The sequence below is a fragment of the Erythrolamprus reginae genome, chromosome 6 (assembly GCF_031021105.1).
Source record: "Erythrolamprus reginae isolate rEryReg1 chromosome 6, rEryReg1.hap1, whole genome shotgun sequence".
In the NCBI taxonomy this organism is placed as follows: Eukaryota; Metazoa; Chordata; class Lepidosauria; order Squamata; family Dipsadidae; genus Erythrolamprus; species Erythrolamprus reginae.
In genome coordinates, this window is record NC_091955.1 from 2,290,098 (window position 1) to 2,313,142 (window position 23,045).

At 44.8% G+C, this 23,045-nt stretch overlaps 2 protein-coding genes across 4 annotated transcripts in view; one reads left to right on the forward strand and one right to left on the reverse strand.

Moving 5' to 3' along the window:
- The window catches only part of DHTKD1 (dehydrogenase E1 and transketolase domain containing 1), a 39,314-nt gene extending 38,694 nt beyond the window's left edge, over positions 1-620 (reverse strand). Inside the window, exon 1 of the mRNA XM_070755039.1 lies at positions 44-620. The gene's annotated coding sequence lies outside the window, so the exon portion shown is untranslated. The remainder of the gene's footprint in view (positions 1-43) is intronic.
- The window catches only part of UPF2 (UPF2 regulator of nonsense mediated mRNA decay), a 56,523-nt gene continuing 33,956 nt past the window's right edge, over positions 479-23,045 (forward strand). For 2 of the 3 annotated variants that reach the window (XM_070755035.1, XM_070755036.1), the window contains exons 1-6: positions 487-571; positions 8,082-8,464; positions 11,693-12,472; positions 17,186-17,346; positions 19,112-19,309; positions 20,415-20,564. In XM_070755035.1, coding sequence (XP_070611136.1) covers positions 8,100-8,464; positions 11,693-12,472; positions 17,186-17,346; positions 19,112-19,309; positions 20,415-20,564 — 1,654 coding nt within the window. In that variant the 5' untranslated portion in view covers positions 487-571; positions 8,082-8,099. Of the gene's footprint in view, positions 572-8,081; positions 8,465-11,692; positions 12,473-17,185; positions 17,347-19,111; positions 19,310-20,414; positions 20,565-23,045 lie in introns of all 3 variants that reach the window. The other variant, XM_070755034.1, reaches the window with a different exon arrangement.

Below are 23,045 nucleotides of genomic sequence, written 5' to 3' on the forward strand. Positions count from 1 at the left end.
AATTAATAAATCACTTATTATAATAATAGCTCTAGTAACTTACTATAATATTCATTCCCAGACGGGCAGGTTTAAAATTGGAAAGAAACCCGCCTTTTCAAAAGCTGCAGCTTGGAGGCGTGGCCCCGCCCCCTTCCAGGATGAAGCCCCGCCTCACTCGGGCACTTCCGCCTCCCCTGGCAACCAAAGCACGGGTTGCCCAGCAGTCTCTCTCTCTCACTCTCTTGCTCGCTCCCTCTGCCTTTAGGACCCACCTAGCGACGCAGGCTGTCTACAGCACTGCCTGACAGGACCTCCACCTCGGGGCATCCCACCCGCCGCGGGAAAAACCTCAGTTCTTTCTCACTTTGCGTTCCACGTTCATTTCCTTTCTCCTTTTCCCTCCGGGGGTTTAAGGTCTCGAGGCGGGGGTCGATTTTTCCCGATTGAGATCAGGCGTCGTTGGGACAGCCTAGGGGGCGGGGTCCTCGTCCTGGCCGAACGTGAGGGGCGGGGGAGAGAGAGAGAGAGAGAAGAGCCCTGACCGAGCTGGAGCCGCAGAAGCGGAGATCGATGTTTACAGCGGGCCGAGGTAGTAACCACCCCCACGTTCCACTTTGGCGGCCTCCTCCTCCGCGGAAGTCGGGCTGAGGGGCGGCAAGGGGCCACTAGGCCGCGCGGGGAGGGGGGGGCGGGCCTAGGAGGGGGAGGGACCCGTCCCTCACAAACACAAACCCCACACGCCCCCGCCCACGCTCCGGGGAGGGGGGAGTTTGGCCTACCTCGCGGGGGGGTTGTGGCGGAGAGGCGCTTCCTTCCCCCCCCCTCTCTGCCATCTCCGGTCTCCAGGCAACGCTGGGTGGGGAGGCGGCCTGGGGCTCCAGCCGGGGGGGGGGGAGAAGGAGGGTCGCTGAGGGAAAGGCGGGGATGTTGGGGGGGGTCTGAGCTGGGTTTGAACCCTGAGCTGCGGGGGCGAGGGGGGGGTCGGGAACGGAGGTTCTGCTGGTCTCTCTTCTGTCGTTGAGAAGGTCTCTCTTGTCTGTGCCTCTCGCAGCTGTCTGTCTGCTGCTTGTTTATTATCTCTCGTTTGTCTACTGTCCTGTATCTAGGTATCGTTTATCTGCCTGCTGTCTCTGTCATCTAGCTAGCTATAGTTCTCTCTAGAGCTGTCTGTCTATCATCTCATCCATCTATCATTTACCTACCTACTTACCATTTCCTTCCTTCCTTTCTTTCCCTCTATCCTATCTCTCTCATCTATCTATCTATCTATCCATCCATCCATCCATCCATCCATCCATCCATCCATCCATCTCTCTCCCTCTCTCTCTAGTCTGTCTGTCTGTCTATCATCTCATCCATCTTTCATTTACCTACCTACTTACCATTTCCTTCCTTCCTTTCTTTCCCTCTATCCTATCTCTCTCATCTATCTATCTATCTATCCATCCATCCATCCATCCCTCTCCCTCTCTCTCTAGTCTGTCTGTCTGTCTATCATCTCATCCATCTTTCATTTACCTACCTACTTACCATTTCCTTTCTTTCTTTCCCTCTATCCTATCTCTCTCATCTATCTATCCATCCATCCATCCATCCATCTCTCTCCCTCTCTCTCTCTAGTCTGTCTGTCTGTCTATCATCTCATCCATCTTTCATTTACCTACCTACTTACCATTTCCTTCCTTTCTTTCTTTCCCTCTATCCTATCTCTCTCATCTATCTATCTATCTATCCATCCATCCATCCATCCATCCACCCCTCTCCCTCTCTCTCTAGTCTGTCTGTCTGTCTATCATCTCATCCATCTTTCATTTACCTACCTACTTACCATTTCCTTCCTTTCTTTCTTTCCCTCTATCCTATCTCTCTCATCTATACATCCATCCATCTCTCTCCCTCTCTCTCTCTAGTCTGTCTGTCTGTCTATCATCTCATCCATCTTTCATTTACCTACCTACCTACCATATTCTTTCTTTCTTTCCCTCTATTCTATCTCTCTCTCATCTATCTATCTATCCATCCATCCATCCATCCATCCATCTCTCTCCCTCTCTCTCTACTCTCTGTCTGTCTATCATCTCATCCATCTTTCATTTACCTACCTACTTACCATTTCCTTCCTTTCTTTCTTTCCCTCTATCCTCTCTCTCTCATATATCCATCCATCCATCCATCCATCCATCCATCCATCCATCTCTCTCCCTCTCTCTCTCTAGTCTGTCTGTCTGTCTATCATCTCATCCATCTTTCATTTACCTACCTACCTACCATATTCTTTCTTTCTTTCCCTCTATCCTATCTCTCTCTCTCTCATCTATCTATCCACCCATCCATCCATCCATCTCTCTCCCTCTCTCTCTCTACTCTCTGTCTGTCTATCATCTCATCCATCTATCATTTACCTACCTACCTACCTCCTTTCTTTCTTTCTTTCCCTCTATCCTATCTCTCTCTCTCTTATCCATCCATCCATCTCCCTCTCTCTCTCTAGTCTGTCTGTGTCTATCATCTCATCCATCTTTCATTTATCTACCTACCTACCATATCTTTTCTTTCTTTCTTTCTTTCTTTCTTTCTTTCTTTCTTTCTTTCTTTCTTTCTTTCTTTCTTTCTTTCTCTTTCTTTCCCTCTATCCTATCTATCTATCTATCTATCTATCTAAATTATCAAAATTATTCCTTTAAAAGTAGCAACATGGTGGGTCATTTTAGAAATACACACACACACACACCATCCGCAAATGGCCAATAACAGATATTGACACCATTGGGTGCTAATTTTACTTATTAACAAGTGTTAATCAGAGGGAGGTGGGTGATTAAGAAATATGAAATATAAATAAACATGCCGGTGTATGACTAATAACGATTTATTTTTATGAGCACTTGAAAACATTTGATTTGTTTATTGCGTTCCAAAGCAGAAGCAATTCCTTTCTTTCTTTTTGCTTTGCCTGTAATTTGGGGGCTGCCTCAGCCTTTCCTTAATGCAATTTGTCATATTCTTTCAGTCTTGCAAGTGGCAATTATGTGCGTTAAGAGAGGTGGTGAGTGTCTAATTTCAGTATCTTTCCGAAATCTCTCAGAAGTGTCAGAAATCTCCCTTTCAGCCTCACAGGAGCTACTCATAACTCGCATCCGAAAGCAGCGTTTCAGGATCGGTGGAAGATTGCTATAGTTACCCAGTTTAATAATCTCATAGGCTTGTTATAAATGCAGGAGGGAATGGAAGAAGGTTCAGCCCGTGCACTTAAGCCACGAGTTTCTTTTTCTAATACAGTGAACCCTCGATCATCGCGAGGGTTCCGTTCCAGGAACCCACGCGATGATCGATTTTTAGCGAAGTAGCGGTGCGGAAGTAAAAACACCATCTGCGCGTGCGCAGATGGTGTTTTTGCTTCCACTGCCGCCCGCCCTTCGCCCCGCCCACCCCGTTGCTCGCGCCCAGGCTCGCGCGCGCGCTGCCCGCCCGCCCACGCTGTTGCCGGCTCCGCTTCCCAGCTGGGAGGCGGAGGTGAGGTTTCCCGCGCGCACGGGCTTTCCCCAGCAACGCGCGCAGAGCTAGGGTGTCCCCAGGCTCGCGCGCCGCCGCCCGCCCACCCACGCTGTTGCCGGCTCCGCTTCCCAGCTGGGAGGCAGAGGTGAGGTTTCCCCAAGCGCGCGCGCGCTTTCCCCAGCAACGCGCGCGCGCGCTGGGAAGCAGAGCAAGGGTGTCCCCAGGCTCGCGCGAGTCGCCCGCCCACCCACGCTGTTGCCGGCTCCGCTTCCCAGCTGGGAGGCGGAGGTGAGGTGTCCCCAAGCGCGCGCGCTTTCCCCAGCAACGCGCGCGCGCTGGGAAGCAGAGCAAGGGTGTCCCCCAGGCTCGCGCGAGTCGCCCGCCCACCCACGCTGTTGCCGGCTCCGCTTCCCAGCTGGGAGGCGGAGGTGAGGTGTCCCCAAGCGCGCGCGCTTTCCCCAGCCAACGCGCGCGCGCTGGGAAGCAGAGCAAGGGTGTCCCCAGGCTCGCGCGAGTCGCCCGCTCCGCCCACGCTGTTGTCGGCTCCGCTTCCCAGCTGGGAGGCGGAGGTGGGGGTTTCCCGCGCGCGCGTGCCGCCCGCCCCGCCCACGCCGTTGCTCGCGCCGCCGCTGTCTTACCGGGGCAAGAGGGGGAAGACCCAGGGAAGCCTCTGCCCGGCGGGGGAAACTCCACCATCTACGCATGCGTGGAAGGGCACGCATGCGCAGATGGTGGAGTTTACTTCCGGGTTGAAAACTCGCGATATAGCGTTTCGCAATAATCGAGATCGCGAAACTCGAGGGATCACTGTACCCTGTTTCCCTGAAAATAAGACGTGCCCCGAAAGTAAGGCATGTCAGAGGTTTTGCAGAATTTGCTAATATAAGGCACCCCCCGAAAATAAGGCCTAGTCAAGTTTACATACGGTCCGGTGGAGAAACATACGGTGCCATTCAGAGTTGTTCGTAGCGGTACCGTAATAATGTGGCGTCCCCTGCTGGCCCCTTCCATCGCTTTGTACCGTCCAGTACAGCAGACATAGTCTGCTGCTGTCTCACCGCCATTACAGTCTCCACTCCAGTGCGTAGACTGTAGCTCCTCTGGTGGCCGGAAACTGCAATAGCGGGAGTATACTGTTGTACCGTATAAGTATAAGCCGCCCCGAGTCTGCGGAGAGGGGCGGCATACAAATCTAATAAATAAGTAAGTAAGTAAGTAAGTAAGTAAGTAAGTAAGTAAGTAAGTAAGTAAGTAAGTGCCGTCGTTTGTGTGTGTGGGTGCCATACTGACAGGTACCGTACCGTAATCAGTGTACCATACGGTACACTTTCTTTGGGGGTGTCAGCTTTTCTGCCTGTGAATTTGCCTTATTTGAGAAATATAAGGCACCCCCCGAAAATAAGACGTAGCACAACTTTTGGAGCAAAAATTAATATAAGACGGTGTCTTATTTTCGGGGAAACACGGTACATATAGAAAGAGCCAGTTCAGTCGAGCGCAGGAGTCGGCAGTCGGCAGCTCTGGAGTCACATGTGGTTCTTTCATGCCTTTGTTGCAGCTCCCTGTCTCTGCTGAACCTATGGCATGGGTGCCACAGGTGGCACGTGGAGCCATATCTGCTGGCGTGGGAGCCGTTGCCCTAGCTGAGCTCCAACATGCATGTGTGTGCTGGCCAGCTGATTTTTGGCTCACACAGAGGCTCTGGGAGGGTGGTTTTTGGCTTCCGGAGAGCCTCCGGTGGGATGGAGGAGGGCGTTTTTATTTATTTATTTATTTTACCCTCCCCAGCTCCAGGGAAACCTTTGGAACGTTGGGGAGGGCGAAACACGAGCTTACTGGGCCCACCAGAAGTTGGGAAACAGGCCATTTGCAGCCTCCAGCGGGCCTGGGGAAGCTGTTTTCGCCCTCCCCAGGCATTGAATTATGGGTGTGGGCACTCGAGGAAAAAAAGGTTTGCCATCACTGTGATAAGGCTTTCGGTTAGGACAGGTAGAGGAAAAAGGATGCCGTTCTAGGAGGAGACTTTATGGTAGGGGAACTGGACTTCCGGTTGGCTCCAGAAATGAACGGAGGGCTTCTGGTTAGGAACTTTGTGGCTCTTTGAGGGTTTAAGGTGGCCGACACCTGTCTAGTGGCTACAGCGTCGGACTAGACAGCCGGAGGGGTTGAGCTCAAGTCTCATTTTAGCCATGAAAGCCAACTGGGTGGCTTTGGGCCACTCCCTCCTTTCTTAGCCCAACTGGTTGCGGAGGAAATAATTTGGAGGAACATGCGTTGGTACGCTTACTTGTAAAATTTGATTTGTAAAATAATAAAGGGAGGATATAATAAATAAATCTAGTATAAGCCCCAGCAATGCAGCCAGAAAATGTTTGGACAGTTGGTCAAATGATACAATTTCTGCTTTAAAAAAACTAATAGGAAGTTTTTTGATTATGCCTACAGCAGAGTGCAATTACTTTTAACATTCAATGGCCGTTGCTATTACATGGCTATAAATCTGTCCATTCTCTTAATAGCTGGACCACAGAAAGTAATTCTGGTTTTATTATTATTATTTATTATATTTGTGTGCTGCCCCTGTCCGAAGACTCGTAGCGGCTCACAACATGCAATATTAGCCGCCCCCGAGTCTACGGAGAGGGGCGGCATACAAATCAAATCAAATCAAATCAATCAATCAATCAATCAATCAATCAATAAATAAACAAACAAACAAATAAAAAATAAATAAATAAATAAATAAACAGAGTACAAATCCAATATTAAAACAGTATTTAAAACCCTTATAATAAAAAAACAATCATACAACCCACATAAACCATATATAAATCATAATAGCTGAGGGATATATTAATTTCCCCATGCCTGGCGACATAGGTGGGTCATTTTAAAAAGTGATAGGAGGCATATCCTCCTTGCTTGGTAAGCGGGCAAGATTTCACATTCCAGTGGGGCTCTTAAGACAGAGTGTACCTACTCCTAACTGAAGCAGCCTGAGTTTCTGCAGTTTTGAAGAACTGCAAACACCTGTCGTATGACATGACAGGTTCCCTTTGCACTAACAGATGTAGCCTTGTATAACAGGCATAACCATCAGGCAATAATTGAGCAATAAGTGGATTGCATCCTCATCCTGAATACTTTGCGCCTTTGTAGAATATAGAATAGAATTCTCTATCGGCCAAATGTGATTGGACACACAAGGAATTTGACTTTGGTGCAGATGCTCTCAATGTACATAAAAGAAAATATAGATTTTTCAGGAATCGTATGGTACATTGATTGCCATAGGGGTCAAATAAGCAATGAAGAAACAATTAATTAATCTTAGGATATAAGCAACAAGTTACAGTCATACAGTCCTAAGTTGGAGGAAATGGGTGATGGGAATGATGAGAAAAACTAGTAGAAATAGAAGTGCAGACGTAGTAAAAAGTTTGACAGCGTTGAGGGAATTATTTGTTTAGCAGAGTGATGGCGTTCGGGGAAAAAACTGTTCTTGTGTCCAGTTGCCTTGGTGTGCAATGTTCTATAGCGAAGTTTTGAGGGTTGGAGTTGAAATAGTTTGTGTCCAGGATGTGAGCGGTCCACAGCCCTCTTTTTGACTCGGTCCTCAATGGAAGGCCGGTTGGCAGCCATTGTTTTTTCTGCAGTCCTGATTCTCCTCTGAAGTCTGTGTCGGTCTTGTTGGATTGCAGAACCGAACCAAACAGTTGTAGAGGTGCAGGTGACAGACTCAGTGGTTCCTCTGTAGAACTGGATCTGCAGCTCCTTGGGCAGTTTGAGCTTCCTGAGGTTATTGCAGAAAGAACATTCTTTGTTGTGCTTCGCCAGGCATGGGGAAACTGATATACCCCCTAGCTACTATGTTTTTTTTTAATGTATGGTCTGTTAGGTTGTGTGATTGCTTTTTTATAATAAGGGATTTAAATTGTTTTTAACATTAGATTTGTACATGGTGTATTGTTGTTCTGAGCCGCTCCGAGTCCTTGGAGAGGGGTGGCATACAGATCTAATAAATAAATAAATAGATAGATAGATAGATAGATAGATAGATTGATTGATTGATTGATTGATTGATTGATTGATTGATTTGATTTGATTTGATTTGTATGCTGCCCCTCTCCATGGACTCGGGGCGGCTAACAACAGTGGCAAAAAACAATGTAAAAAAATCCAATACTAAAACAGCTAAAAACCCTTGTTATAAAACCAATCATACATACAAACATACCATGCGTAAATTGTAGAAGCCTAGGGGAAAGAATATCTTAGTTCCCCCATGCCTGACGACAGAGGTGGGTTTTGAGGAGCTTACGAAAGGCAAGGAGGGTGGGGGCTATTCTAATCTCTGGGGGGAGTTGGTTCCAGAGGGCCGGGGCCGCCACAGAGAAGGCTCTTCCCCTGGGCCCCGCCAACCGACATTGTTTAGTTGACGGGACCCGGAGAAGGCCCACTCTGTGGGACCTAACTTGTCGCTGGGATTCGTGCGGCAGAAGGCGGTCCCTGAGATAAACTGGCCCGGTGCCATGAAGGGCTTTATAGGTCATTATTATTATTATTATTATTTTGGACGCCCTGACGCTCCGTCCTTCTTTCAGATCTTCCCGGATAACACGATGCCGGCTGAGCGGAAGAAGTCAGCCAGCAGCGAAGAGAAGGAAACCCCCTTTAGTAACAAAGAGAAGGAGTTTGGCGAGAGGCGGCCTCCCGTGAGCAGCCGCGAGAGGCCCAAGGAGGATGTCAGGCTGGGTGTGAAGCGAGAGATGCTCAAGGCGCCCGAGGACAAGAAGAAGAAAATGGAGGAGGAGAAGCGCAAGAAGGACGAGAAGGAGTGGAAGAAGAAAGAGGAGGAGAAGATGAAATCGGAGGAGGAGCAGAAGAGGAAGGAGGAGGAGGAGAAGCAGAAGCTGGAAGAGGAAGAGAAGAAGAAGCAAGAGGAAGAGATGAAGCTGCAGCAGGAGGAAGCGGCCGCCAAGTTGAAGTAAGGACCTCTTTCTTTCGGGGGGCACCTGTATTTTGTGGGGGAAAGAGAGGGGGGGGTCCCGTGAGAAGTGTTTAGGACTCCCTCACCCCACCCCTGACCTTCAGACACTTCGTTTACACCCTTCAACATGAAAAAATAAAGTGTACAAGTGTAAAATTGTTTGTTAAAGAGACGGCCTAGTTTAAAACTATTATTATTATTATTATTATTATTATTATTATTATTATTAATATGTTTGTGAGTGACATAGGGGAAGGTCTGGTAGGGAAGGTTTGCCTATTTGCCGATGACTCTAAAGTGTGCAATAGGGTTGATATTCCTGGAGGGGTCTGTAATATGGTAAATGATTTAGCGTTACTAGATAAATGGTCAAAGCAATGGAAACTGCAGTTTAATGTTTCCAAATGTAAAATAATGCACTTGGGGAAAAGGAATCCTCAATCTGAATATTGCATTGCTGTGTTAGCAAAAACTTCAGAAGAGAAGAATTTAGGGGTAGTGATTTCTGACAGTCTCAAAATGGGTGAGCAGTGTGGTCGGGCGGTAGGAAAAAGAAAGTAGGATGCTTGGCTGCATAGCTAGAGGTATAACAAGCAGGAAGAGGGAGATTGTGATCCCCTTATATAGAGTGCTGGTGAGACCACATTTGGAATAATACTGTGTCCAGTTCTGGAGACCTCACCTACAAAAAGATATTGACAAAATTGAACAGGTCCAAAGACGGGCTACAAGAATGGTGGAAGGTCTTAAGCATAAAACGTATCAGGAAAGACTTCATGAACTCAGTCTGTATAGTCTGGAGGACAGAAGGAAAAGGGGGGACATGATCGAAACATTTAAATATATTAAAGGGTTAAATAAGGTTCAGGAGGGAAGTGTTTTTAATAGGAAAGTGAACCCAAGAACAAGGGGACACAATCTGAAGTTAGTTGGGGGGAAGATCAAAAGCAACATGAGAAAATATTATTTTACTGAAAGAGTCGTAGATACTTGGAACAAACTTCCAGCAGATGTGGTTGGTAAATCCACAGTAACTGAATGTAAACATGCCTGGGATAAACGTAGATCCATTCTAAGATAAAATACAGGAAATAGTATAAGGGCAGACTAGATGGACCATGAGGTCTTTTTCTGCCGTCAATCTTCTATGTTTCTATTATTATTAATAATAAAATACATACATATTTTAAAAGACGTACAATAAGAAAGTATTTGTTAGAAGTTTGGAAGGATATAAAAAAGAATGGATTTCTCCCTAAGAAGCAATAACACACCCCAATTCAATAAGGGAAATGAAAATAATAAGATATAAGGAATTATTAGATGACCAAATTAAATTAAAATCAAGAAACAAATTACAAGAAGGAGGGATCATAATTGATTGGTGGCAATATATTCAGATCCAGTCTAGATTTCAAAGAGATAGCACGATATATATCTTTAATAAAAGTAAAAACTTTTTAGGTAACTTACTATTTACTAATCAGACTAAATTCATAGGGAAAGCATATAAATATATGATTGGCCACAAAAATATAGATTTGACCTTAAAAAATAACATGATAAGTTGGTGCAAAAATATTGGTAAAGAAATTGATATAGATACATTATTATTATTATTATTATTATTATTATTATTATTATTATTATTACTACTACTACTACTACTACTACTATTAATAATAATAATAAATAATAATAATTTATTATATTTGTATGCCGCCCCTCTCCGGAGACTCGGAGCGGCTCAGAACAACAAAACACAGGACAAATCCAACACTTTTTAAAAAAAGTTTTAAACCTTTAATATAAAACCAGTCATACATCCCAGACAAACCATACATAAAACGGAACGGCCCGGGGGAATCAATTTCCCCATTCCTGACGGCAAAGGTGGGTTTTAAGGAGTTTGCGAAAGGCAAGGAGGGTGTAGGCAGTCCTGATCTTCAGGGGGAGTTGATTCCAGAGGGTCGGGGCCGCCACAGAGAAGGCTCTTCCTCTGGGGCCCGCCAGATGACATTGTTTCGTCGACGGGACCCGGAGAAGGCCAATTCTGTGGGACTTAATCGGTCTCTAGGATTCGTGCGGCAGAAGGCAGTCCCGGAGATATATATGTATGTTGATATCACCTTAGGGCAGTGCTTCTCAATTATTTTCGGTTACGGCCCCGCTATGAAGAAGCAAGCATTTCATGCGCCCGCCCCCCAACTCTCCGATCTGGTCCCCAGTGAAATTTTAGTGTTATGCATTGATCACTCTATTGCTGAAGTCGTGTTTTCTGCAATCAGGTTTAGAGTGGTTTACATTCAGTTTGAATCTATTATGTGCTTGTTATTTTTATTAAGCTATTTCATTTCATTCATTCATTCATTCATTCACTTTATTATTATTATTATTATTATTATTATTATTATTATTATTATTATTATTTATTAGATTTGTATGCCGCCCCTTTCCGCAGACTCGATACACATAACATTCAATATAAAACCCCCTAAAAGCAGTGCAAAACCATTTAAAACCATCAATTAACAATTAAAACAGTTTTTTTTTTAAAAAAGCTTCACTTATTGTAAGTGAATCCCTAACCCAAAGGCAGTGCTTCTCAATTACTCTCTGTTACGCCCACCCCAGGAAGAAGTAAACATTTCACACGCTCCCAACTCCGATCTGGTCAGCTTCAGCACATTATTTTATCCCCTGGTTAGGGCTTTAAGGGCTTTAAAGAAACCTTTATTCTCAGAGAGTAACAGTGAAAGAGCTTGCAAGCCAGTAAGAGCTGGGAACATTGTTAGAACCTGAAAAGAAACAAGTAGATCAATTGAAAAAAACCCTGCAAAGACTTAGGGCTTGGAAAACATTCTTCTTTGCAGAGAGTAACAATGAAAGAACTTGCAAGATAAGAGCTGAGAAGATCATTAGCACCTAGTTAGGGCTGAGAAGGGAAAAAAAGCTTCGGGGTGAGGGGTGGGGGGAAAGGCGCTACATTCAGAGTATATGATGCACCTGAATTTTCAGTCTCTTTTAGGGATGAAAAAGGCACCCAAATTTTGAGCTTTTATTTCTTTCCTAATGGGTTTGCACGCATGATTTGCTTTTACATTGATTCCTATGGGAAAATGGCTTCTACTTACAAACGTTTCTACTTAAGAACCTGGTCACGGAACGAATGAAGTTCGTAAGTCGAGGGACCACTGTAAATACATTGTTATACTTTTCCCCCAGGGAGAAGGAAGAAGCCCACCAGCTGCACCAGGAGGCTTGGGAGCACCACCAATCCCGGAAGGAGCTGCGCGGCAAAAACCAGAACGCCTCGGAGAGCCGCCCGGAGGAGAACTTCTTCAGCCGGCTGGACTCCAGCCTGAAGAAGAACACGGCCTTCGTGAAGAAGCTGAAGACCGTGACGGAGCAGCAGAGGGACTCCTTGTCCCACGACTTCCACGGCCTCAACCTCAGCAAGTACATCGCCGAGGCCGTGGCCTCCATCGTGGAAGCCAAGCTGAAGATCTCGGACGTGAACTGCGCGGTCCACCTCTGCTCCCTCTTCCACCAGCGCTACGCCGACTTCGCCCCCTCGCTGCTCCAGGTCTGGAAGAAGCACTTCGAAGCGAGGAAGGAAGAGAAGACGCCCAACATCACCAAGCTGCGGACAGACCTGCGCTTCATCGCCGAGCTGACCATCGTGGGGATCTTCACCGACAAGGAGGGCCTCTCCCTCATCTACGAGCAGCTGAAGAGCATCATCAACGCCGACCGCGAGACCCACACCCACGTCTCCGTGGTCATCAGCTTCTGCCGGCACTGCGGGGACGACATCGCGGGCCTGGTCCCCAGGAAGGTGAAAAGCGCGTCGGACAAGTTCAACCTGAGCTTCCCTCCCAGTGAGATCATCAGCGCCGAGAAGCAGCAGCCTTTCCAGAACCTACTGAAGGAATATTTCACCTCGCTGACCAAGCACCTGAAAAGGGACCACCGTGAATTGCAAAACATCGAAAGGCAAAACAGGTGCGTTGCGTGATCTGTAATATGGTAAATGATTTAGCTTTACTAGATAAGTGGTCAAAGCAATGGAAACTGCAGTTTAATGTTTCCCAATGTAAAATAATGCACTTGGGGAAAAGGAATCCTCAATCTGAGTGTATTGTATTGGCAGTTCTGTGTTAGCAAAAAACTTCAGAAGAGAAGGATTTACGGGGAGTGATTTCTGAAGTGCAGTCAGGCGGTAGGGAAAGCAAGTTGAATGCTTGGCTGCATAGCTGGAGGTATAACAAGCAGGAAGAGGGAGATTGTGATCCTGCTGTATAGAGCGCTGGTGAGACCCCATTTGGAATAATACTGAGTCCAGTTCTGGAGACCTCACCTACAAAAAGATATTGACAAAATTGAACAGGTCCAAAGACGGGCTACAAGAATGGTGGAAGGTCTTAAGCATCAAACTGACCAGGAAAGACTTCATGGACTCCATCTGTATAGTCTGGAGGACAGAAGGAAAAGGGGGGACATGATTGAAACAGTTAAATATGTTAAAGGGCTTTTTAAATAAGGTTCAGGAGGGAAGTGTTTTTTTAAATAGGAAAGTGAACCCAAGAACAAGGGGGCACAATCTGAGGTTAGTTGGGGGAAAGATCAAAAGCAACATGAGAAAATATTATTTGACTGAAAGAGTAGTAGAGGCTTGGAACAAACTTCCAGCAGACGTGGTTGGTCAATCCACAGTCACTGAATTGAAACATGCTTGGGATAAACATCGATCCATCCTAAGATAAAATACAGGAAATAGTATAAGGGCAGACTAGATGGACCATGAGGTCTTTTTCTGCCGTCAATCTTCTATGTTTCTATGCTTCTATCTTAGCACCATCTTCTCAGGGTGCTAAAAAGAGCAGGGTTTGAACAGATTGATGGGTCACTGTTGGGAGGGGGTAATGTCCCACCCCTGTCACCGAGCTGGTGTGGTTAGACATGGGCCAGCATTGGGAGGTGATACTCTTCATCATGGTGTGCCAATAATGACAGAATCAGTAACCTTAGGACAGGGGTAGGCAAAGCTGGCTCTTCTATGACATGTGGACTTCAACTCCCAGAATTCCTGAGCTAGCGTGATTGGCTCAGGAAATCTGGGAGTTGAAGTCCACAAGTCATAGAAGAACCAACTTTGCCTACACCTGTCCTAAGGTTAGGGTTAGGATTGGACAAGTGGGGTCCTACTAACTGATGGGAAGATGGGTACCGGACGTTGCTGATTTGAATGGGTCCCAAGACCACCCCTGCACAAACAGGCCAGGGGGGGACACGTGACCAGTCCACTTCTGTCCAGTCCCCACCCCGAGTCACATCCCCGCAGATCTAAGAAAACGTGGTGGACATCTTTGATGAGGTGACCAGGCAGTCGTGGAAATGAATGTTGAATTGCAGGAGTGCCTGGTCTATTTTAACATTAAAGGATGAAAAATTGTGGTTTTGGAGAGTTCCTTTTTTTGCTTTGCTAACAGATTGCGGTTAGGTTAGAAAGTTTGTTGATATTTGGGCAACATCTGTCAATTTCTTCACAGCGAGTTTTATTCATTTATAAATAACAGAGAGATTTATACTTTAAAAAAAAAATTGCACTAAAACCACCATTTCCTATTTCTTCTTCATTTCTATTTGAATCTGGGTTGAAATGTCCCCTTATATAGAGCGCTGGTGAGACCACATTTGGAATAATACTGTGTCCAGTTCTGGAGACCTCACCTACAAAAAGATATTGACAAAATTGAACGGGTCCAAAGACGGGCTACAAGAATGGTGGAAGGTCTTAAGCATAAAACGTATCAGGAAAGACTTCATGAACTCAGTCTGTATAGTCTGGAGGACAGAAGGAAAAGGGGGGACATGATCGAAACATTTAAATATGTTAAAGGGTTCAATAAGGTTCAGGAGGGAAGTGTTTTCAATAGGAAAGTGAACACAAGAACAAGGGGACACAATCTGAAGTTAGTTGGGGGAAAGATCAAAAGCAACGTGAGAAAATATTATTTTACTGAAAGAGTAGTAGATCCTTGGAACAAACTTCCAGCAGACGTGGTTGGTCAATCCACAGTCACTGAATTTAAACCTGCCTGGGATAAACATAGATCCATCCTAAGATAAAATACAGGAAATAGTATGAACCATGAGGTCTTTTTCTGCCATCAATCTTCTATGTTTCTATGACTATCCCGTTGCTTTTAAAAATGTACCCTGTTTCCCCCAAAATAAGGCACCCCCTGATAATAAAAAACCCAATCGGGCTTTTGGTGCATGGCAATAAGATCAAGTGCTTATTTCAGGGTTCAAAAAACAATATAAGACAGTTTTATTTTCAGGGGAACATGATACTAACTAATGCAGAAATTAAAACACGTTACAGGTTTTAGAATAATTTCACTGGCACGATCGAGTTTTTCAATATTCAAACATTCCCCGAGTAAGGAATTGTCAAAGAGTCGCCACAGGTTTATTTCAGTGCGGGCATTGATTCCCTGATGCAGATACGTCTCATCCCAAAATTGTGTTTGTGATTGCCGACGTCGAATAATAAACCCTGAAATTTGAGAAGGGGAGACTTGTTTTTTCTCTCCTGCAAGATATTGTTTGGATGAGAAGTTCTGCAAAAAGGGGAAGATTTTCTGCTTTTTTGGGTAGAAGGAAATAAAACCTTGTCTCTTTTCTGACTGGTAGAGTTTGAAAAGGCAAAACGAGGCATTTGAACCAAGTGGCTGTCCTTTAAGGTCAGCTGCCCGTCACTGGATCTGTTGCCGAGGCCCTTTTTATTCATCTGAAACACTAGAAGGCCTTTGGTGTCTGCAGGCAACAGGCAGTTTCCAGTCCTCGCCCCTCTGGCTCTTGAAACTTTGAAACCTGGTTTGCTGTGACTTACGAGGGCCAAGCCTACAATTAAAGCTTCCCGATGGTCAAACTGGAAGTTTGGAAAACACAAAACACATTTTTGCCTGCGGGACTCATGTTCAGGGTTCTGTGTTTGGGACTTTATTATTATTATTATTATTATTATTATTATTATTATTATTATTATTATTTATTGGATTTGTATGCTGCCCCTCTCCGCAGACTCAGGGCGGCTAACAACAGTGGTAAAACAACATGAACAATCCAATTAATAAAAACAACTAAAAAACCCTTATTATAAAAAACCAAACATACACACAAACATACCATGCATAACTTGTAATAACCTAGGGGGAAAGGATAACTTAACTCTCCCATGCCTGGCGACAAAGGTGGGTCTTAAGTAATTTGCGAAAGACAAGGAGGGTGGGGGCCGTTCTAATCTTTGGGGGGAGTTGGTTCCAGAGGGCCGGGGCCGCCACAGAGAAGGCTCTTCCACTGGGGCCCGCCAAACGACATCTCTGAGACTTGTTCAATGTTTTATTGTTAAATATTTCTCAGTCAATATTTTTGTCTTAATTCCTTCTAGGGGAATTAAAAATTCTACTTTTGATAAGGTGAGATCATCCAGGGGCACGGGGCGAGTTACCACCAGTACGCTGATGATAGCTGTACATCTCCACCCCGTGTCCACTCAGTGAAGCAATGGAAGTGACGTGCTGGTGTCTGGAGGCTGTCAGGGTCTGGATGGGTGCCAACAGGCTCAAGCTCAATCCAGACAAGACGGAGTGGCTGTGGGTACTGTCTCCCAAGGACACGTCCATCTGTCCATCCATTAAACTGGGGGGGGGGAATTATTGATCCCCTCAGAGAGGGTTCGCATCTTGGGGGTCTTCCTCAATCTACAGCTGACTTTAGAACATCATCTTTCGGCTGTGGTGAGGGGGGCCTTTGCCTGGTGCTCCAGTTGCGGCCTTACTTGGACAGGGTGTCACTGCTCACGGTCACTCATGCCCTTATCACCTCGAGGTTTGACTACTGCAATGCTCTCTACATGGGGCTACCTTTGAAAAGTGTTCGGAAACTTCAGATCGTGCAGAATGCGGCCGCGAGAGCCATCGTGGAGCTTCCCAGATTCGCCCACGTTTCTCCAACACTCCGTGGCCTGCATTGGTTGCCGATCAGTTTCCGGTCACAATTCAAAGTGTTGGTGATGACCTATAAAGCCCTACATGGCATAGGACCAGATTATCTCTGAGACCGCCTTCTGCCCCACGAATCCCAGCTTCCGGTGAGATCCCACAGAGTGGGGCTTCTCAGGGTCCCATCAGCCAGACAATGTTGGCTGGCGGGACCTAGGGAAAGAGCCTTCTCTGTGGAGGCCCTGTCCCCTGGAATCAGCTCTCCCCCAGAGATTTGCACTGCCCCCACCCTCCTTGCCTTCCGAAAAAGTTTAAAGACTCATCTTTGTCGCCAGGCCTGGGGTCATTGGATCTTTCCCCCTGACCAATGAGTGTTTTTTAGTGTGTTTTATGGAGTGAATGATAATGTTTTAAATTATTTTAGGATTTTTAGGGTTTTTTAATTATATTAATTGCTTTAGATGTACTACTATGTTTTTATATACAGTTTGTTTGTTTGTTTGTTTGTTTGTTTATTGATTGATTGATTGATTGATTGATTGATTGGTGTTGTGAGCCGCCCCGAGTCCTCGGAGAGGGGTGGCATACAAATCCAATGAATAAATAAATACTTTTGATAGCTTTTTTACAATTAATTTTGGGATTAAATGCTGGCAAAACCTCTTCATTTTGCTTTTTTTCCTCCGGCCTGCGCATGGTTCTCTAGGCGTATTCTGCACTCTAAAGGGGAATTGAGCGAAGACCGGCATAAACAATATGAAGAATTTGCTATGTCTTATCAGAAGCTGCTGGCAAACTCTCAGTCTTTAGCCGACCTCCTGGATGAAAATATGCCAGATCTCCCTCAAGACAAACCTGTGCCGGAAGGTACGTAGATTTGCAGGTTTAAAATCCGACTTCCTGTCGATAATAAATCTTGTTGGCTCTTAACGTCCTCACCAATCTTCTTCCCAGTTTATTTCTTCTAGCACTGAAGTAGGAATGGAATAGAATAGCAGAGTTGGAAGGGACCTTGGAGGTCTTCTAGTCTAACCCCCTACCCTATTTATCTCATCTTTTCTACTACTGTCTCCTATTGGTTTCTTATGATTCATCACGTTGTTTGTTACTTTAGATTAATTATTGTAACTATGATTTGTGATCTATGACCTATAGCTTTGTTGTTGTGAGGCGTCTGTAATATGGCAAATGATTTAGCTTTACTAGACAAGTGGTCAAAGCAATGGAAACTGCAGTTTTAACATTTCCAAATGTAAAATAATGCACTTGGAGAAAAAGAATCCTCAGTCTTGCATTGGCAGTTCTGTGTTAGAAAAAACTCCAGAAGAGAAGGATTTAGGAGTAGTTATTTCTGAAAGTCTCAAAATGAGTGAACAGTGCAGTCAGGTGGTAGGGAAAGTGAATAGAATGCTTGGCTGCATGGCTAGAGGTAGAACAAGCAGGAAGAGGGAGACTGTGATCCCGCTGTATAGAGCGCTGCTGAGACCCCATTTAGAATAATACTGTGTTCAGTTCTGGAGACCTCACCTACAAAAAGATATGTTGTGAGCCGCTCCGAGTCTTCGGAGAGGGGCGGCATACAAATCTAATAAATAATAATAATAATAATAATAATAATAATAATAACAACCCCCCCCCCCGACTCTACACTTCACTTCAGACATAACTAGTTGTCCAATCTCTTCTTTAAAACTTCCAGTGTTGGAGAATTCACAACTTCTGGAGGCAAGTCGTTCCACTGGTTCATTGTTCTAACTATCAAGAAGTTCCTTCTGGGTTGCTTCTCTCCTGGTTTAGTTTCCACCCATTGCTTCTTGTCCTGCCCTCAGGTGCTTTGGAGAATAGTTTGACTCCCTCTTCTTTGTGGCAGCCCCCCAAATATTGGAACACTGCTATCGTGTCTCCCCTGATCTAGACATACCCAGTTCTCTATTTGAGAAGCTCAAAACTGAAATTCCGACTTTATTGTAACGCTCTCTACATGGGGCTCCCTTTGAAAAGTGTTCGGAAACTTCAGATCGTGCAGAATGCAGCTGCGAGAGCCATCGTGGGCTTTTCCAAATATGCCCATGTTACACCAACACTCCACAGTCTGCATTGGTTGCCGATCAGTTTCCGGTCACAATTCAAAGTGTTGGTTATGACCTATAAAGCCCTTCATGGCACTGGACCAGAATATCTCAGGGACCGCCTTCTGCCGCACGAATCCCAGCGACCAGTTAGGTCCCACAGAGTCGGCCTTCTCCAGGTCCCGTCAACTAAACAATGTCGTTTGATGGGACCCAGGGGAAGAGCCTTCTCTGTGGCGGCCCCGACCCTCTGGAACCAACTCCCCCCGGAGATTAGAATTGCCCCCACCCTCCTCGCCTTTCGTAAGCTCCTTAAAACCCAGCTCTGTCGTCAGGCATGGGGGAACTGAGATATTCTTTCCCCCTAGGCCTCTACAATTTATGTGTGGTATGTATGTATGTTTGGTTTTACAATAAGGTTTTTTGTAGTTGTTTTAGTATTGGATTGTTACATGCTGTTTTTTATCATTGTTGTTAGCCGCCACGAGTCTACGGAGAGGGGCGGCATACAAATCCAATAAATAAATATCTAAATTTGATGCTTTTGTGTGTTTAAATTGCAGAGCACGGTCCCGGAATTGATATTTTTACCCCCGGCAAACCTGGGGAATATGATTTGGAGGGAGGAATCTGGGAAGACGAAGACGCCAGGAACTTCTACGAGAACCTTATCGATTTAAAAGCGTTTGTGCCAGCTATCTTGTTTAAAGACAATGAAAAATCTTCTCAGGCCAAAGATTCTGGGAAGGACGACTCCAGAGGTATAGTATTTAGGTTTGCTCCTGAGCTTACGTCACAGAGAAGGGAGTGGGTTTTCATTCTGAGCTGTGATTAGGGTTAGGTTGGCTATGCTGGTTTAGGAGGATGTTTGTATTTGCTAACCATGGCTAGGAGACCTCACCTACAAAAAGATCTTGACAAAATTGGACGGGTCCAAAGACGGGCTACAACAATGGTGGAAGGTCTTAAGCATAAAACTTATCAAGAAAGACTTAATGAACTTAATCTGTATAGTCTGGAGGACAGAAGGAAAAGGGGGGACATGATCGAAACATTTAAATATATTAAAGGGTTCAATAAGGTTCAGGAGGGAAGTGTTTTTAATAGGAAAGTGAACACAAGAACAAGGGGACACAATCTGAAGTTAGTTGGGGGAAAGATCAAAAGCAACGTGAGGAAATATTATTTCACTGAAAGAGTAGTAGATCCTTGGAACAAACTTCCAGCAGGCGTGCTTCGTAAATCCACAGGAACTGAATGTAAACATGCCTGGGATAAACATATATCCATCCTAAGAGAAAATGCAGGAAATAGTATAAGGGCAGACTAGATGGACCAGGAGGTCTTTTTCTGCCGTCAGTCTTCTAGGTTTCTATGTGTCAATGTGATCATTACCGGTGTTCTACTTTTAAGATTAAAATAGTAACAGGGTTTTTAAAAAAAAAAAATCTGCCAAGAATAGGAAAAGAGTGCTTCAAACTTATTTTTTTAAAAATTGCAATGTCTAAGCAACTGGTTTTATTATTTCTATATCTGCTTTATACTTTCATCAGAAAAATAAAAGAGAACGATATGCACCGCGCAAAAAAATAAAGGGACCCCTCAAAGAACCCATCCTAGATCTGAATGAATGACATATTCTCATTGAATCCTTTGTTCTGTACAAAGTTGAATGGGCACCACAGCAGGTGAAATTGATGGTCAATCAGTGTCGCTTCCTAAGTGGACAGTTTGATTTCACAGAAGTTGGATTTACCTGGAGTTATATTGTGTTGTTTAAGTGCTCCCTCTATTTATTTATTTTTGAGCAGTATATGTTATTTGAAGTTCAAAGTAATATGTGCATCCCCTTCTTTTTTGAAACAGAGCTAAAAGAAACTAAGGAGAATAAAGATATATCCGCCACCGAAGATCTAGAACTGGAACTTGAAAACCTGGATATAAATGACGAGACCCTCGATCTGGATTGTGGGGAGGAAGCGGAAGACCTCACGAAGAAACTCCTCGATGAACAAGGTAAAAATGAAAAGCGGAAAAGTATGTTATTCTCGTGAATTTGTACAAGTGGATCTAGACAGTAGATAACCTAAAAAGTAGATATCTAACCCATATTAATAGTAGATATCCAAACAATACCTAAAGCGTACTTTAACAATAGGGCTAGCCTAACGCAACTCATTTGGGGGGATTTTTGTAACTCGGAACTACACAGTAATAGTTTTGTAATCTGTAACTTGCTGTACAGCAGTCCTAATATATATATATATATTATTATTATTATTATTTTTATTATTTATTAGATTTGTATGCTGCCCCTCTCCGAAGACTCGGGGCGGCTCACAACAATAAAAACAATATTATAGCAAAACAAATCTAATATTAAAAGAAGCATATAAAACCCTATCATATATTTTAAAACCAAACAGCCCATTCATACCAAACATGAAACAAAATATATAGAAGCCTGGGGGAAAGGTATCTCAACTCCCCCATGCCTGGCGGTATAAATGAGTCTTGAGTAATTTACGAAAGACAAGGAGGGTGGGGGCATTTCTAATCTCCGGGGGGAGTTGATTCCAGAGGGCCGGGGCCGCCACAGAGAAGGCTCTTCCCCTGGGTCCCGCCAAACAACATTGTTTAGTCGACGGGACCCGGAAAAGGCCAACTCTGTGGGACCTTATCGGCCGCTGGAATTCGTGCGGTAGTACAGTCTGTAGTGTATTAACTTAACCTTAGAAGCAACCTAGGTGTAAGGAGAAATTTCCTGCCATTGAGGACAATTAACCAGTGGAACAGCTTGCCACCAGAAGTTGTGGGTGCGCCATCACTGGAGGCTTTCAAGAAAAGATTTGGAGGGTCATTTGTCTAAGATGGCATAGGTCAGTGATGGCGAACCTGTTTTTGGTCACATGTCAGAAGGGTGTGGGTAGGTGTGCTTTTTCTCTCCCTCCCCCCCCCCCAGCATGTGCAGAACCCGCACTGCCCTTGTGCATCCACACAATCCCCTCCTGTCCCTGTCCGTGCGCACAGAACTCACTGAAGCCTGGGACGGTGAAAAAACAGCCAAATGGGCAAACCGGAAGTTCGTAAAAACATACTTCCGGTTTGCCCGTTGAGCTGTTTTTTGCCCTCTGGGACTTCAGGAAGCTTCCCTGAACCCTCCAGAGTGCAAAAAACCAGCACAACGATCAAACCAGATGTGTGTTTCCTAAACTTCTGGTTTGTTGTGCAGTTTTTTTGCACTCCCTGAAGCGTCCAGAGGGCGAAACGGCCTTTCCCAAGGCCGAAAATCAGCTGGCCAGCACACGGGTACACCTGGAGCTGACATATTTATTTATTATTTATTAGATTTGCATGCCGCCCCTCTCCGTAGACTCGGGGCGGCTCACAGCAACAACAAAACAATGTACAACAAATCTAATAATTTAAAAAAACACTTAAAACCCCATTATTAAAAGCAAACATACACACAACCATACCATGCATAAACTCTATAGACCCGGGGGAGATGTCTCAATTCCCCCATGCCTGACGGCAGAGGTGGGTTTTAAGGAGTTTGTGAAAGGCGAGGAGGGTGGGGGCAGTTCTAATCTCCGGGGGGAGCTGGTTCAAGAGGGTCGGGGCCGCCACAGAGAAGGCTCTTCCCCTGGGTCCCGCCGAACGACATTGTTTAGGCTTGAGCAGGGGGCTGGACTCGAAGACCTCCAAGGTCCCTTTCCAGCTTTGTTGTTCTGTTCACAATTCCCACCGTGGGTGGAAATAATTAAAAACCCTCTTGACCAGAGTGAGGTGATAATGAAAAGGCAACATCTGTTCCTGCTTTGTGTGAAGGTTTAATGATTGTGTCCTAGAACAGTAAAGCATTTTCCCCTTGAGAATGATGGTCAACCAATTTCTTTTCTTTTTTTAATATAATTTTTATTGATTTGTTTGAAAACTTTTAAAAAAACAAAACCAAAAGCATAAAGTGTGCCATCAGCAAACAGAAAGAAAATCCCTTCACCAATTTCAAGCAACGGGGAAAACAATTTGTTTGCTTGACTTGAAATAATGAGAGCAATCAAACATTTTCCTGATAACTCTATTTTTTTTTTAAAAAAATAAATTTTTATTATTTCCTGATAACTCTTTATTGACACCCAATGGATTTAGCATCAAGATTTCCAAAGCATCACATCTAACACTTGCATGTTGGAGAAAGCAAATGTGACATTTTAGGCACAGCTCAATTCCATCAAATCCCTATTAACCTTTTTTAACCAAGACACAAGTCAGCCCTCCATCAGCCTAGTTGGAGGATTAGTAAGTGTGAACTCACACTCTAACCTGGCTTCGGCCCCATTGCTTTAAAAAAAATAAAATAACACGAAACACATTGCCTACCTCACAGGGTTGTTAGGGTGAATGAGGTGGCTTCTAAAACACTTTGTGCGGTCAAAGGCACCACAATGAGTTGTGTGTCTGCTTGTGAGAAAGATGAGTCACTGATATGAGCAG